Raw genomic sequence first — 15842 nt, forward strand, 5'->3', positions numbered from 1 at the left:
CTGACCTTGGACATTTCCAGGGTTGAGCCATCTACAGCCTCTATAGGCAACCTGTTGCAGTGTCTCACCACCGTCATCATAAAAAATTTCTTCCCTACATCTAGTGAAAATCTGCCTTTTTTAGTTTAAAACCATTACTCCCTGTCCTGTCACAACAGGCCCTACTAAAAAGTTTGTCCCCATCTTTCGTATAAGCCCCCTGTAAGTATTGAAAGGCCATAATAAGGTCTCCCCAGCGCCTTCTCTTCTCCAGGCTGAACAACCCCAACTTTCTTAGCCTTTCCTTACAGGAGAGGTGTTCCATCCCTTTGATCGTTTTTGTGGCCCTCCTCTGGACCAGCTCCAGGAGGTCCATGTCTTTCCTGTGCTGAGATGTTATTTGGGAAATTCCCGTGACCCATGCTGTCTGAGAACTGGCCCAAATGAGTTCTTCAGTGGTCCTTGACAAGCATCACCTACACACATCTTGAAATCATAGTGGCATCAGTGGAGGAGACATCTGGATGTCTAGTACCTCCTCCTGCTCAGAGCAGGGCTGTCCCCAGCACTGAAACCATGGCTTTGTTTGGCTGAGTCTTGAGAACCTCCAAGGCTGGAGATTCTAGATCTGTCTAGTGATCTGTCCCAGGACTACTACATCGACCTGGGGAAGGAGGTTGTCTCTCTCCAGCTGGACTTTTCCAAGCTGAAAATTTTTCCTTCTTTTTCCATGGCAATTTTCCTTCTGCCACTAATGAAAAGAATTTGTCTCCATCTTTGCAGCTCCCTTTCAACTAGTCGTGGTCTGCTATTAGATCCCCCTTGGTCTCCTCTTTGCTACGATAAACCATCACAGCTCCCTCAGCCTCTCCTCTGGGCCACTGACCGTCTCGACAGGCTTTTGCTGGCCCCTCTCTAGTTCCCTCACGTACCTCTGGAACTGGGGATGTAATCTGGGGTGACCTTCCCAGTGCCGAGCAGGGTGAGACAGCACCTTCCTTCAACCAGCGAGGCACACAGTGTTCAGCATGCAGGTCGTCTTACCCCAGGGAGGGTGCTGCTGGCTCATACTGTGCCCACTGTCCCCTCCAGCTCCTTCCAGCCTGGGCCGATACGAGAGGTTGTTCTACCCCACGTGCAGAATCTGCAGTGAGTGACATTCTTCTAGTCCCTCTTGGCCCAGGTCTCAATATCAAAGTCCTTCTGTACTGAAGCTCTGCTACTTCTCGTGGCAGCCAGTCCCACTTTTTCATCAGAGCAAAGGTGTCTGACAAACGCCCAGGCCCATTTACCTGGTGCTCTCCAGATCACAGACAGTAAACTTTTAGCCTGGCAGGGCTCTAAAATTCATTAGCACTTCATAAAAGCAAGAGAAGCTTTTGAAATAGTTTGAGCAAGAAGGCCTTACTCTGAGTGTGTAGTCACACTGTAGCAGTATAGAAACTCAGAAACTCCACTGCATAAACTGAAATAATTTAATAATATGTTCAGCCTGTAAGATGGATATTGTCATTCGTATCTGTTAAAAGCATACTGCAACTCACCACAAAGCTAACCCTAAAACTTGCTCCTTTATTGTAGCTCAGCGCTTGGAGTGTTTCTGCTCTAAACTGTTTTATTCTCTGTGCAGCGAGTGTTTCTCTGGGACCTGGATGAGACCATCATAATCTTCCATTCACTTCTCACAGGGTCTTATGCTCAAAAATATGGCAAGGTAATACTGTCTTTTCTGTGGAAGAAGAACCGTATTTGTCATGCAGAATTAAATGTTGATCTTTGGAAAAGGAATACAAAATTATATTTTGGTTTAAATGTATAAGGTGATACTTTTGAGTTGTTGGCAGTTTGGGGTGGGGAAAGGACACTAAATTTGGCTTTATACAGAACTAGGATATGGACATCACAAACACCTCTCAACAATACAAGTCTCAAAATCTCAAACTGGTTTTTGTCATTGTTAGGAATTATTGAGGTCATAGCACATTGTGAAAGAAAGTATTTTTTATCCTTCAAAATACTGAAGATTTTTGAATGTTTATTTGCATTACCTCTGAAAATGTATCAGTCCCTGCTGTGCAGTACTGAAGTGTTTTGTTACATTTTGGGTCAGTGTATTACCAGAATGTGGGTGTGGTTTGTTTTTTTTAATGGAGTTATGTAAAATATTAGGGCAATTGTAATTCACACCACTGAATGCCGGTGGAATTATGTCAGTCTCGATATACAGTGGAAGCTGCGCTGTAACTGATGAAAGATTTATCACAATTTACTTCTGCCTTTAACCACAGTGAATTTACATTTTCCTTTTTTTGTTTTACCAGGATCCAACCCTAGTGATTGGCTCAGGTCTGTCAATGGAGGAGATGATTTTTGAAGTAGCTGATACTCACTTGTTTTTCAATGACTTGGAGGTACATGGCAAACGTTCTCGAAAGGCAAAACTCTGCATTACCTGGTCGGGATGATGGTGCACCATTTGTGAGGGCTGTTGTGCTTCAGAGCCGCTTGATGCCAAAAAGTAGCAGTCTGCCAGAACTAAGTGGTTCTAAGCACAGCCGCATCAGAGGTGTGCTCGCTTACCTGAGACCGGCATTCGGCAGGCTTCTAGTGTCATGAGCTCTCGTAGCTCTCTGATGGGTTTCTGCTTGAACCTGTATAGATAACAAGAGTGATGTGGGCTTTGCCTTATATTTGCATTCTGAACTGGTAAACACTTTGCTTTCACTGGTCCTGTTTTGAAATGGAGACCAGAGATGTGGAGAACAAAGTGGCCTGACCTCAAGCGTGTCAGTTCTCAGGGGCTTTGACTAAGTCAAGGACAGGAAACAACTTGTGCATCTCAGCCGGTGCCTCAGTGGGTTGCACTGGCCATGTAACAGCTGTGAAGGACACGCTTCCAGAGACAGGCGTGCTGCGCAGCTGCAGGTCCCGCAGCACCTGCCCTTCTTCTTTCCTGCAAGCTGTCTCTGCCGCTCTCCCGTTCCCATCCTGCCTCAAGAACTTCTGATCAGCTCCCATCCTCTTTCACGTGCAGTACTCTTCACCAAATTAAATACATCTCACTGTTGTGCACCACTTCCACTGAAGTTGAATATAAATCTTTGCTTTAATCACGGCAATGCCCTGTGCTGTGCGCTGATAAATTATCACGTAGGAGTGGAGGCAGTAATGCGACCTATACAGGAAGACGTGAAGTTATGCCAGAATCTGGAACTAAATGGTAGGAAGTAGCAAATCTGATTCATTTCTTCTTTGAGATGAGTCCACAAATATGGATTCATGAACCTAACTTGCAGAATTTACAGAACTAGTTTGAAGCTTAGTAAGGCTGAATAAGAACAGTGAATCTTTTGAATAAGAACTGTGAATAGAAGAAGAATTGTAGGTGCATCACTGCTGCACATTGTGGGAAAACAAGAAGGTTTTGTTGATGCAAATACAAACTTAAATGAAGTTTCCATTTGTGGCTGTGACTGCTTGCTGTTGTGAACTTTGCAAAGGTGGTAATGACAGTTACCTCCCTGTCCCAGACAAAAACAAACCACCAAAACCCCACCAAATACAGTCTCCTGTGCTGGAAAGGTAGTCATTGGTATGTTACACATACTTGCTGTAGTTGTTGGTTAGTAGCAGTAGTGGGAAATTCTTGAAATGGGGAAAAATAATTTCTTGTCCTAAGGTATTTGCAATTTATCTCTGGGTTAAATTAGCTGTACTAACTACCAGAGTCTTGGCAGTGTCACCATGCTGATGTTTCACTCCAGGGCTTGTGCTGTGGCTCTCCAGTAACAGAATTAACCATGAGCTCTGTTCATGAAATGGAATATCAATACCTGACCAGATAATGTAGTTTTGGGGTATATTTGGTTTTGTTTGGCTTGTTGTTGTGAAATGGAAAAAGAGTTTCAGATGGTGAGTGAGCTTTGAGTCCAACCTGTTTAGTGAGTGTCGAAGATCCTTTTTTGCAGGCAACTCTAAATGTCATGGACACATGCTGCTTTCAGACTTTTCTGGTATTCAAATCCCAGTCTCGGCAAGGACCTGTTGGCGCTGAGAAGTAAAACCTAGGAGTGGGAGACAAAGCTGATGGAAGCTATGTATAGCTTTGCAGAGGCAGTATGGCATGGCTTGTTGCTGTTGGGAAGTGTGAGGGGATTGTTTTGTGTCACACTTTCTTTAATCTGCAAATTTCAGTATGTTTCTGGATTACAACAGCGTGACTTTATTTTTAATTTTTTCTTAAACAGGAGTGTGACCAGGTACACATAGAAGATGTGGCATCTGATGACAATGGCCAAGATTTAAGGTGGTGTACTCATGGATGCATGAAGTGTATAGCTCATGTAATCTGTTTTTTGTGGGGACTTCAAACCCAGATGGGGTTGAGGGATGGAGGTCAGCATTGTGCAAGGTATGAAACTTGGCAAGTGCTGTTTGTTTGCTGCGTGGTTATTTCTTTGAAGACCTACAAAACATTAAGACATTAGGAATTACAATGTGAATTATATTGTCCACTGCTAAATATTGCTTGTGTGCTCAATGATATGATGGATGGAGAACGGGCACTCCAGACTTCATGATCTTGACCTTTAAAAGTCTCCCTGTGGTTTGCATCCCTCTGTGATCTGATTGTGCACTGTCAGGCAGGGTGAGGGTAAGTTTTCTGCTTGCAATTAATGAGCTGAACTGTCTCATGGAAAGGTCTATGAAGTGCCTGTCAGGGAGAAATAATATGGGGAAGGTGGTGAAGCGGGACCTGCTTCCTGCTGGTAAAGCAGCTCATCTGCCTGGGGAGCTGCAGCTGTGATGTGAAGACAACGGACGTTATGTTTGGAAGATACTGTGTGGGGTTTATCACTGCGGGATGGGAAAGGGGTTAGGGGGAAGGATGCTCTGTATCGCAGAGGAGGGAGCAGTCAAAAGAGCAAACGAAGGTTTTATACTGGAGGGTGTGAAAGAGGAGTTGAATTTGCATTTCAGCACAGCACTTCAGAACGGGCAGCAAATGTAGTTGGGTGTCAAGAGTACGTTGCCCGTAGAAGTCGGTCTCTGTTGCCGGGGTGCAGTGGTGGTTGTGCAGAGTTCCTCTCCGAGGTGCTTTTCTAGCTGCTGCCAGAGCTGAAATCTGCAACCCTGCCAGAAAAACTGCAGTGGTTCTGCTGTTAACGGCACATGTAACAGATCTGCTTTTCTGAAATAGCAACTACAGTTTCTCCACGGATGGCTTCAGCGGCTCAGGAAGTAACGCGAATCACAGCTCGTCAGTCGGAGTCCAGGGTGGAGTGGACTGGATGAGAAAACTGGCCTTCCGCTACCGCAGGGTGCGAGAGATCTACGACAAATACAAAACTAATGTCGGAGGTGAGTGTTCATCTGCACTGATGTTTATCTGAGCACTAAACAGTTTGTGGTGCCAGACCCTGGCCTTTCTCAGGGCTTTTGCTTTCCTGAATGTTTGGGTATGAAAAGTAACCATTCTGCTAGTGCTAAATGGGATCAAACCTCCATGGAGTTTGAGAGGGTATGTCTTCCAAAACTGAACAGCGTGCCAGTGCAGTCTGTGAGTTACCATGTAGACAGAGGTGGTCAGTCCAATCCTGTATCTAAGAGAAAATTCAGGTGCAGTGTCCCTTTGTAATTTTGTATGAAAGGCTGCCTGTCAGTCTGCTTAGAACAGGCCTAAATGACTTGTCTGTCATGCTGCTTAGGAGATCTTTTCACTTATGTCTTCACAAAATCTTTCTTTTATCATGCCATTGTCAAGAAATACAGCGTTCACCCTTTTGGCCATCGTGCTCATAGTCTGACATGACATCTGTTCACAAAGTCACTTAAAATCTTCTCGATTTGCTTCCCTTCCAATGCCAAAGTAGTAATAACGATGCAAACCACAGATATCAAATGTAGATAGATTTTCGGTTTAGTCTGAATCTTGGCATTGCCATCCCTGGGAAAGGGGGGTGCTGCTGGAGCAGTTCACCTGGCAGGGTGACTCAGCCTGGTGGGTTGTGGGTTTTGGTACCATTTGCCTTACACAAAAAAAAAAAAAAGAAACACAACTTGATAGAACATTTCCTTGAACATATTTTCTAAGAACCAGGTATTCAAAACTATGACTATCAGCCTTAAAAATCCCATCAGTGTTAAGTCTGCCTTTCAGTATGCTGCAGTAACCTTATTTCTGGTAGGGATCAGACCATTATTCCGTATTTTGCATGTGGGAAACCTGGATGCAAAGTTTTTCAGGACTTGTCCACATGGTAAAGCAGTTGTCAGCACAGCCCACAGTGGGTCCCTCCGTGGCCTCATTGTCAGCGGACTGGTGTACTTCAGGGCTGGAGTGAGGTGGAGGGTTTATGTCCTGGTTGGAAATTGGGTGGAGAGAGGTTCAGACTTGAGGCGCTCCTTTCATTTTGTATTTACTGATGGGAGCAGGTTTGAGTGTATGGGCTCCATTTCTGGCTGCTTTTAGTTCAAAACTGGATACTTTGAGAAAATGGTATCTAAAAGGGATAAAAAATACAGTGATAAAGAAAGGATATCTAAAAAGGATTAAAGTGGAAGAGGTCCTTGGGAAGTAGGAGGTCAGAGAGGGTGATTGCAGGAGTTCCTTCCCCTGCTGCCTGTCACCTTGGACAACACCTACTGCTGCGAGTGCTTTGTACAAGAGAAATGCATTTAGTAACAAATATCCTGAGAAATGGTTTGAAATAAACAGAGAAAATTATCTACCCAGTTCCCCACAGTCAGTGTCACAGATGGGTGTCTGGCGTCACCTGTGTCGCTGGAAGCTGGTTTCTCCTGTTGGCTCAAAACAGTCTCAGCTTTCAGATGCCTTCAGTACCGTGTTATTTATTGCAGAACAGGCAGCTGTTAAACTGAGTGATAAACTCTGTGTTAGACTTGCCAACTCAGCTGGGAAAACTTGTGTTGCTTGCCTTCCAGGCCTTCTGAGCCCGCAGAAGAGGGAAGCTCTGCAGCGACTAAGGACCGATATAGAAGTGCTAACAGATTCCTGGCTGGAAACGGCATTAAAGTCCCTGCTACTCATACAGTCCAGGTATGGAAACTGGAAATGTATATATTGCTTTCTCAGCCCTTTCTCTCACGTAGATTTGCACACAGTGCTGTGTTGCAGCAGTCTCCATATGTAATAGGACTGCTGTTTGTTACAAGTACCGAGAAGCAAAGCGAATGAGTGCAGGATCTCCACTCCTGAGCACCATTTGGGATTTTTCTGCTGCAACATCTGTTGTTAGAAAGGTCCCCTTAATAGGACTGGGGGACTTAATAGGACAAAATTGCATTTCTGCCAGAGAGTTTCGGTTCAAAACAAAAAGCAAACAAAAATCACAAATCAAAAGTCTTGGCCTAGAAAGCCTCCTGAAAGCAGGACAACAAAGCATGTGGCACTTTGGAAAGCTGAGCAAGCTGCCCAGAGTAGCCCTCAGCACCACTGACCGTATGTGTTTTCTTCTTTTAGAAAAAACTGTGTGAACATCCTGATCACGACCACCCAGCTGGTGCCCGCTCTTGCCAAAGTTCTCCTGTATGGATTGGGCGAAGTGTTTCCCATTGAAAATATTTATAGTGCTACAAAAATAGGTAAGGGGTTGTGCTGCGTACCTGGCACTGAGGTGTCTGCTATGGGTTACCTGGGATTTTTACACAGGAAACAATTTCTGCAGCTGAGCAGCCCCGTGGCGGCTGTCATCCAGCTGGCTGTGTGTCAGCGGTGGCTCCTGGCCTCACAGCTGAACTGGGTGTTAGCCCCTTCCCATTAAGACAAGGATATGTTTCTGTACTGGGAAGAAGGGACCTATTCAGGCTTTTGTTACTCTCTGCCTAAGGCTCATTACAGTGGGATTGTCTTTCGGCAGGTAAAGAGAGCTGTTTTGAGAGGATCGTGTCACGATTTGGAAAGAAAGTCACCTATGTGGTAATTGGAGATGGGCGTGATGAAGAGGTTGCAGCTAAGCAGGTGGGTTTCTGACTCTGCAGGGGTGGAATGTGGTCGATGCACAGGGAAGTTGCTGCAGCAGTCTTTTTATGCAGGGACACTTTTTCAGGGCTGAACTCTTCAGGCTGGGGCAGCCAGGGGGAAATTTGCCTGAGATGCAAGAGATCTTTCACCGCATTAAGATGGGAAGTTTTCTGGCTCTTGGGGGTTTCAAGTTTCTGTTTTACTGTTGTTTAGGTTTGCATATAACATTGTCCCTGTAAAACAGTATCTTGATGTAGCATGTCTTGATCATAGCATGCAGCTATCAGTTAGGATAGTGCAGTTTGTCAGCAGCGCAGAGGGAGTCAGGACTTGGTTCTGTCAAGCAGTGATAAACTCTGTGTTAGACTTGCCAGCTCAGCTGGGAAAACTGCTGGTGACGATCAGATCAATACACAGCATCTACTACTAGTCTGAATTACAAACAAGGAGCAAACAGTTTGATTTATTTGGACAGGCTTGAACAGGTTGTTCAGCCATACTAATTAAAGGCAGCAAAATGCAGAGATGACTGTCAGGACATCGCCTCTGCAGGCTTCGTGCTGTCTGCCGTGTGCCGGTTGGCATCTACACAGGTTCCCTGGGAGCCCTGGAAAGGCGTTCCTGGATGAAGCAGCAGCTCACGGCCGAGTGCTGAGGTTTGCCATCAGGAGCGTGCAAAGCAGCTGATAGTGCCAGTGTCCATCGTAAACAGATGTGCAGATAAGATAGGCTTCAGATACTGATGTGCATCCAGCCAAGGTCCTTCCTGAACGTGGTGTGCTCAGACAGTGCTGTCAAAACCAGTGTTGCACAACCCTACAGGTGTACCTTGACGGCTTCAACCTAGCTGTAAAATCATTCTGATAAACCTGGCTCTTCTGTTACAGCACAACATGCCTTTCTGGAGGATCACAAATCATGCAGACCTCGTGTCCCTTCACCAAGCCCTCGAGTTAGACTTCCTGTAAGAAGTTGGAGCAAAGGCGTGACTGCAGCTCCTGCAAGCCCTCTCCATCGCTGGGGAGGCAGAAATCTCATACATTTGGGGACTCACTTTTCAGCGTGATGAAGAAAACATATCTAATGCAACCTGTACCGTAGAACATGACACCAGGTCATTTCCTCAGGAGCACAGGCCCTGCCAAGTACAAAGGTGTCCTATAAAGATGCTCTAGACTCAGTAGAGCTAGAGCTTGTCTGAAGAAGAGACTTACAGAAGCCAGCTGAATTCCTCTAGCAGGTAGTCTCCGGGTGTGATACAACAGCAGAAGTATTTGTAAGACTCTTCTCCTTTCTATTCAGCTTAGTTGTAGAATCCAAGTAAACACAAAACCTTATTTTTATAGAAAAGTACTGATGGCAGAGCTGAACCTCCCTTGTTTCGCAAAGCCAAAAAGAGCTATGGTTTTTTTCATAGGAAATATTAATGAAAATGTCAAAAATACCTCTGTTGCTATGAAATGTGTCCTCTCTCCTTCCCTGGGTGTTCAAAGCAGTTAATTTATTACAATATCCTTATGTTATTTCCTCAACATGGGAATACTGGAAAATAGATGAGGGAGCGTTTCTGGGATACATGGTTCCTTGTACAGGTGTTGGTGTTCTGAGTTGATCCCGGTGGCTTCTAGTCAATGTGTGCACAAGCCCTGTTAACAAGCAGGAGATCATTGGATTTCAGCTACCCGTGACCCAGACTGTAGATCCCACAGATTTTTCCCTGTAAAGGAAAACGGAACTGCCAATGAACGTTAGATACAGCACAACACTATTGCAGACTGCTCAGATGTGAACAGAGTCCTCTTCTGGAGTTGGAATAATCTGAGAGAACTAAATCCTCATGAATGTTACAAAGAAGGGTTATGGTTATTAACCTTCACCTCTACTTTCCTGACTCCATTTGTGAGAGTAAGTTCCTTTTAGTAGAATCAGATTCAATTTTCTTGTATTCTTCTTTGCATTAGCCTAACTACATAGTTAGAAACAAAACCCTTGTTAAGAGGGACTTAATTTTCTAAGACACTGTGACTTGGCAGCCTGGAGCACACTGGCCTTGTAAGTGATGGTTACGCTGATTTTTTTCTGCTCCTGTCTCGGAAAAAAAGGCTGGAGTTGGTGACCTGCAGTACCACTAGCCAGAAGTAGCCAGCTGGAGACTGGGGGCTGGCACGGGGTGTCGGGTTTGTGCCAGGTCAGGCTGTGTTCAGTGGTATCTGCCTCCTCCCTGTACCCCAGCGGCACCACATCAGCAGGTGCCTGGGGTTTCTGCACAAAGGACAGATGTCTGCTGTGCCCCACCGCCTCTGCTGCTCCTGCTGAGCCAGACGCCGCAGCTGCACCCACACCCCTCCAGATCTGTGGTCTCCAGCACAGTGTCACCTGTCTGGGACCCACAGGGGACTGGTCTGAAAGCAAGTCACTTCAGGGAGGACGCTGACCCACTCAGGCTGTGCCCGCAGAAGCAGGTGATGTTTGCCACATTCCTTTTGTGGCATTAATTACCGGGGAATGATTTCCATCAGTGCTGGGGGAGCTGCTGGGCCAGGTCAGCACACGCTGAGCTGTGCCCCAGGACTGCCTGTTCCTGGGCCAGCTCGTCACCACCGTGGAGAAGAAGGTGCCTAGAGCAAGGGCTGCGGACTCGCAGAGCTCAGGGACTGGACATGGAGGTCTGTTTCACATGTTCCTAGCTCCAGTTTTGCTTTTAAAAGAAAAAAAACAAAGTCAGAGGAGATTCTCCAGGGTGGTCACAGGAGTCAGGGGTGGTCTGCTTTCTGTTCAGCTGCTCGTGGCTGCTGGCCCGGCAGAGCCCCTGGAGCGAGCTGGGGACATGCTGCCTGGTGCTTGTGGGGTTGAAGAGAAGCAGGAGCCCACAGGGGATGCTCTCCCACGTGCTGCATACGCAAGGCAGAGAGCTCAGGTGTGCTAGTGGGTGATCTCACGCAGCCGGTGCAGCGCGTGTAGGTGTGTGCTGATGTTCCACAGCAGCGTGGGCCCCATGCAGAGCAGGGAGAGATGCTATAGGGCTCCTGCTGGGTCCATAAAGAGACCAGTTCATCTGTGGTCCCTGTGAAGCATCACTACTGCATCAGCCGAGCAGATCTGGTAGGACATGAGCCAGGCCGAGAAGCAGCCCCATCGCTCCCAGAGTGTGAAATGTTGCCAGAAGATCAGGACTTGGACGCAATCACAGAAGAGCCTGTGCTGGATCCTGACCGTCTCTCTGCGGGTCCCCAGTGCATCCAAAAGTCTCCTGTCAGCAGGCTTGGGATATGTCCCAGCTGGTGAAGCAGCCCATTTGGAGCACATCTCGTACTGCGGCTGGCTGAGCTTTGGGATCAAAACCTGTGCCTTAACCTCCTGCCATCCGGCGCGGCTGAGCGGCCCCTCCGCTTGCCCAGCATCCAAAGGAGCTGGCAGGAGAGCCAGGCTGGCCCGCGCTGGGAGGTGGGACGTGTTTTGCCCAGGCACTCGCAGCGAGTGCTGGACCCAAGGTACCAAGCAGCCCTGCCACTGACTGGCTTTGCTTTGTGTTTGTTTACTTTAAAATGTTTTAAGGAAATTTTAAGATGTCGGAAAAATTCTAGCTGAGTGTGGAACTCTTGCAGCCAGTGACATTTCATACTGATATTTATACTATGTTTGCTTGAATGTATGTAAAGTACTTTTATAATAGGAGGTTGATGGTACATTTCTGTGTTTTATGTTTAATAAAGGTTGACCTGGCTATTTTATTTTTTCTTCTGCTGGCTGAATTTAAGACTTTTCCTGTCTCTCATGTGGTGGGAACAACATCTTTATCCAAGCATTGATTTTTCTTCTGTCTCTGTTTTCCCATTACCCCTGACCTGGCTGTAGCTGAACTGGTGACAAACCCAAATGCGTGCCGAGGCTGAGCCCACCTGGGTGCTGCCGGCCTCCCCTCCAGCTCCACTGCAGAGGGTTTAAAAACCCCCAGATCCACCGGTGCGTGCTGCCTGCGGGAGCCCTGGGGGAAGATGTCTGTGCTGGCGCTCAGGAAAGCAGCAGGACCTGTGGAGCCCTGGCAGTGGGAGAGGGGTCCTGGGCACCACGCAGCCTCTGCCTGTTCATGGTCTGTAATGGGAACTGTCCTATGAACTGGAGAAAAAAAAAAATAAAGTCTATTTTCTATAGTCGCTGCTTCAGCCTGTTCTCTGACACCTCTGCGGTCAGTCCCTGGCCCCCGTGATGGCCTCGGGGGCTTCGGGAGCCGCTGCCCAGGGTGTGGCAGAGGAGAAAGGCAGGAAGGGACCTGGCAAATGCCAGAAGCAACATTCCTCGTTCCTGCCCGAAGAGAATCCACACTGGGACCAACTTCCCTGTTGCTGAAGGGGCAAAGCCCCCACCTGCCCTGACCCTGCACCCATCCCACAGCACCCTCCCCAGGGTGGCGACGCGCCACCGCTCCGCCCGCGTTCTCCCAGCGCAGTTCTCCCATGGGAACACCCTCCCTGAACATAGTCCTAACAGGTGATCTTTGACCTTAAGAGCAAAAATCAAAGGAGAAGGAAAATCCTGGCTGGAAATGGAAAACTCAGATCGCTGCTTCCAAGGGGGGGAACAAGCTCTTCCCCCACCAGCACCCACCTGCCTGGGCAGCAACAGTGGCAGCAGGCACAGGAGAGGCCACAGACAGAAAAAAAACATTGCTCTTTTTTGGGTGAGTTTTTCTTTTTGGAAAAAGCTAATAATAAATAACAAAAGAAGCTGACATGGCAGGGCAGCCACAATATGGTGGACCCCCCCACAAACACTGTGGCTCTCCCGAAGGGCACAGCCACAGGAGCCCTGTGACCTGCTGGGTGCTTGCATGTTACCCTTGGTTTCTGCCAGGTCCCTCCACTGCCCAGAACAACAGCCCGGGGGGTCAGGACCAGGAGCAGGACCAACGTCTGCCTCCCTGGCAGGTCACTCTGGAGGAGCCGGCCTCAGACATCAGACTCGGTGGCAGCAGCCCCGTTCAGCAAGCGCTGCCCTGCCCCCCGGGGAGAGGGGGAGCTGGGTCTGGGCCAGCCACCACATCCGCCTGTTCACCAGGCCTGGTACCGAGAGCGAGCGAAACTCCGGCCCATCACCCCTCCCGTGGGCATCCACCTCATCGCAGCCACCTTCTTGCCACGCCTGCCTGTTGGGGTGCAGCCACCTGTAGTAGGTGACCCTCAGCGCCAGCCCCAGCAAGTAACAGGGCAGGGCAGCAGAGACCACTGGGATGAGGAATGAGTGCTCGTCAGAGGGGGAGTGGCACCAGAGCCAGGACAGGGCCAGCAGCGTGCTGTCCACCAGTATGAAGCCGTGATAGATGATGCTGCGGTACAGCGTCCTCCCCTGCGCCACGTTGAACCAGCTGAAGTAGAGGATCACGGCCACCATGGCTCGGTAGAGCTTCTCGGGACCCGGCGACTCCATGAAGTCTGTGCCCTGCAGGCTGACCCAGATGAACATCACCAGCCACACGAGCGAGAAGTGGACAGCCACGCCATAGGGCAAGAGCAGGGCAAAGAGGGTGACCACAAGGATGCGGGGGCAGATGAGGAAGAAGTTCCACAGGAAGTAGACAACGGAGGAGCCCAGGCTCAGCTCGTACTTGTCCCGCAAGAAGGAGCGCAGGGACTGGTGGTAGTCCAGTAGAGACCAGGTCACACACAGGAACGCGGTGCAGATCCCCAGTCCTGCAAACACAGTGGCGGAGATGCTGAGGGCAGATTGAGGGGGCCCAGCTCAGCTTAAACCTCCCCCCGCCCAGCACTGCTAAAACGAGCTTCCCACCACCTCGCAAAGCAGCTGCTGTGGGGGGTCAGAGCCTCAGCACCTACGTCTCTCCCCCCCCTTCCGCGCTCCCTGAGGAGGAGGCTGGTGCCTGGCCTTGCCCAAGGGATGGGGAAGAGGTGACAGGACCAAGTGGCACAGAGGTCCCCCAGCTCCAACCCTCCCACCCCAAGCCCAGCACAGTCCACTGGGGCATGCGATTACGAGGACGATGAGGGGACAGGAGCATTTTCGCTCACGGGAAAAGGCGAGGGGGCTCGGCCTGTTCATCCTGGAGAAGGGAAGACTGAGAGGGGATCTTACAAACGCATACAGATACCTTATGGGCGAGTGTTAAGGGGATGGGGCCAGGCTCTTTTCTGTAGTGTCCAGAGACAGAACAAGGGGCAACAGGCACAAACGGAAACACAAGAAGTTCCCTCTGAATGTGAGGAAGAACTTCTTTACCTTGAGCGTGGCGGAGCGTTGGAACAGGCTGCCCAGAGAGGTCGTGGAGTCTCCCTCTCTGGGGACATTCAAAACCCACCTGGATGCAACTCCAACCACTCTAGGGAGCCTGCTCCAGCAGGGGTCGGGCTGCGTGACCTCCCCAGGGCCCTTCCAGCCCCGGCCAGTCTGTGATGCTGTGAGGACAGGACAGGTGTCTGCTCTCCTACATGTCATATCAAGGGAAGGAGTGACGTGGGAACCTCAAGCAAGGACAGACGAACAGTGTCCTGCTGGGTCCTGCAGCCCCCAGACAGCCCGTCTGGTCTGTCCCATCCAACCTGCTCTGACCTCCAGCCCGTGCCCTCCAGCCCCCTGCCCCAGCCCCCTCACCCTGGGAGGGCTCTGCCTTGTTTGTCCGCAGGATCACATAGAGGAGCAGGATGAGCTGTGGGGTGTTCTCCAGGAAAGTCTCAAAGAGGCGCAGCATGCTGATGTCGTGGGAGAGGAAGGCCATGCGGCTCTGCTCCTCCTCCTCCTCCGCCTTCTCCCAGCACACCTTCCAGCCCACCTTCAGAGCGTGGAGGCACCTGTGTGGGGACCCGGTGGTGGGGGAGGGGCTGGGTGGCACCACAGCCCCCCCGCAGCCCCCAGGCTGCCCTGGCAGGACAACTTCAAACGCTCCCATCCCTGCTCAGATCGCTGCTGCCCGAGCCAGGCCCCGCAGCCCCACGCGATGCCCCACGCCGGCTGAAGTTCAAGTGTCAGGCTGACTTCTCGAACTTCAAGTGACACCAAGTGTCGCCCTGGGCAGAAACTGGCTCTCTCCTTCCCCGGAGCGGAGGCACAACCCAGCCGGGCGCTGCCCACCCAGCCAGGAGGCCCAAGGATGAGCCGAGGTTTCGGGGCTCCGACACCCAGCCCCGGTCCGGCGAGGCAGCCGGAGCTGTGGGAGGCGGGTGGGGAGCTGGGGGGACACGGGCCGCCCCCCACACACACACACATCCCCCGGTCCCAACCCAGGGCTGGGCCGAGTCACTCTGCCCAGGGAGCCCCCGAACATCGAACACCCGCGGACGGGGTGGGGGGGCACGGGGGGTCCCGTCCTGCCCATCCCCGGCCGTCGGGATGCCCAAGGGCAGCGGCAGCCGCAGTGGGTCGGGGCCCCGACTCCTCGCAGGAGCAAGGGGAGGGGGCAGCCCGGCGGGGGGGGGGGCGGAGGGACCGGGAAGGGGGACGCCGGGGGGGGGGGCTGAGGCGAGGCACCAGGGATGCCCGGGGGGAAGCTGTACCTGAAGAGGATGCCGAGCTGGAGGACGTGGAGGACGGCGAGCAGCCCGGGGGGCACGTCGGGCCGCAGGGCGGGCGGGTCGGAGCGCAGCCAGAGCCAGCTGCAGGCCTGGGTGGCGACCGAGGCGGCGGCCAGCAGCGCCAGCGCCAGCGCGGCCCAGCCGGGCTGCCCGCCCCGCGCGTACCCCGCCGCCACCCACCCGTCGGCGCACACGTCCAGCGCCGCCGCCACCGTCCCCGCCGCCGCCAGCGCCAGCTGCAGCGGCCCGAACCGCGGCGGGGCGGCCCGCGCCGCCATCAGCACCGCCGCCCCGCCACCGGGCGCGCCCCGGCCCCGCCCCGCGCGAACGCCCCGCCCCCCCGCCCGCGGCCCGCCCCC

The 15842-nt window shown here is 51.0% G+C and overlaps 2 protein-coding genes across 9 annotated transcripts in view; one reads left to right on the top strand and one right to left on the bottom strand.

The window, feature by feature from the left end:
* EYA3 (EYA transcriptional coactivator and phosphatase 3) overlaps nucleotides 1-11694 on the top strand; it is a 59658-nt gene extending 47964 nt beyond the window's left edge. For 5 of the 7 annotated variants that reach the window (XM_080380709.1, XM_080380714.1, XM_080380708.1 and 2 more), the window contains 8 exons: nucleotides 1610-1693; nucleotides 2301-2390; nucleotides 4227-4390; nucleotides 5180-5340; nucleotides 6925-7039; nucleotides 7463-7584; nucleotides 7860-7960; nucleotides 8851-11694. In XM_080380709.1, the coding sequence (XP_080236835.1) occupies nucleotides 1610-1693; nucleotides 2301-2390; nucleotides 4227-4390; nucleotides 5180-5340; nucleotides 6925-7039; nucleotides 7463-7584; nucleotides 7860-7960; nucleotides 8851-8931 (918 nt within the window). In that variant the 3' untranslated portion in view covers nucleotides 8932-11694. The remainder of the gene's footprint in view (nucleotides 1-1609; nucleotides 1694-2300; nucleotides 2391-4226; nucleotides 4391-5179; nucleotides 5341-6924; nucleotides 7040-7462; nucleotides 7585-7859; nucleotides 7961-8850) is intronic. The other 2 variants (XM_080380710.1, XM_080380713.1) reach the window with 1 other exon arrangement.
* On the bottom strand, nucleotides 10769-15807 carry XKR8 (XK related 8). 2 transcript variants are annotated; one of them, XR_013927086.1, is made up of 4 exons: nucleotides 15466-15807; nucleotides 14567-14763; nucleotides 11095-13650; nucleotides 10769-11062 (listed from the first exon to the last, which is right to left on the bottom strand). XR_013927086.1 is itself a non-coding variant. In XM_080380718.1 (3 exons), the coding sequence occupies exons 1-3, from the start codon at nucleotides 15759-15761 to the stop codon at nucleotides 12917-12919; spliced, it is 1227 nt and encodes a 408-aa protein (XP_080236844.1). In that variant the 5' UTR covers nucleotides 15762-15807; the 3' UTR covers nucleotides 10769-12916. The 2 variants fall into 2 exon arrangements, 1 of the variants encoding a protein (XP_080236844.1); XM_080380718.1 differs by having other exon boundaries at nucleotides 10769-13650.
* Between the last annotated feature and the right edge of the window lie 35 nt (nucleotides 15808-15842).

This window comes from Falco punctatus (assembly GCF_963210335.1).
Source record: "Falco punctatus genome assembly, chromosome: 3".
NCBI classification, from domain to species: domain Eukaryota; kingdom Metazoa; phylum Chordata; class Aves; order Falconiformes; family Falconidae; genus Falco; species Falco punctatus.

Bases quoted from the DNA above. Each gene is read 5' to 3' on its own strand.
- XKR8 (XM_080380718.1), bottom strand. From the start codon at position 15,761: ATGGCGGCGCGGGCCGCCCCGCCGCGGTTCGGGCCGCTGCAGCTGGCG. The intron at 14,764-15,465 runs GTACAGCTTCCC...GTCCCCACACAG, and splicing joins CAGCTCGGCATCCTCTTCAG to GTGCCTCCACGCTCTGAAGG. The intron at 13,651-14,566 runs GTGAGGGGGCTG...CTGTGTTTGCAG, and splicing joins CAAGGCAGAGCCCTCCCAGG to GACTGGGGATCTGCACCGCG.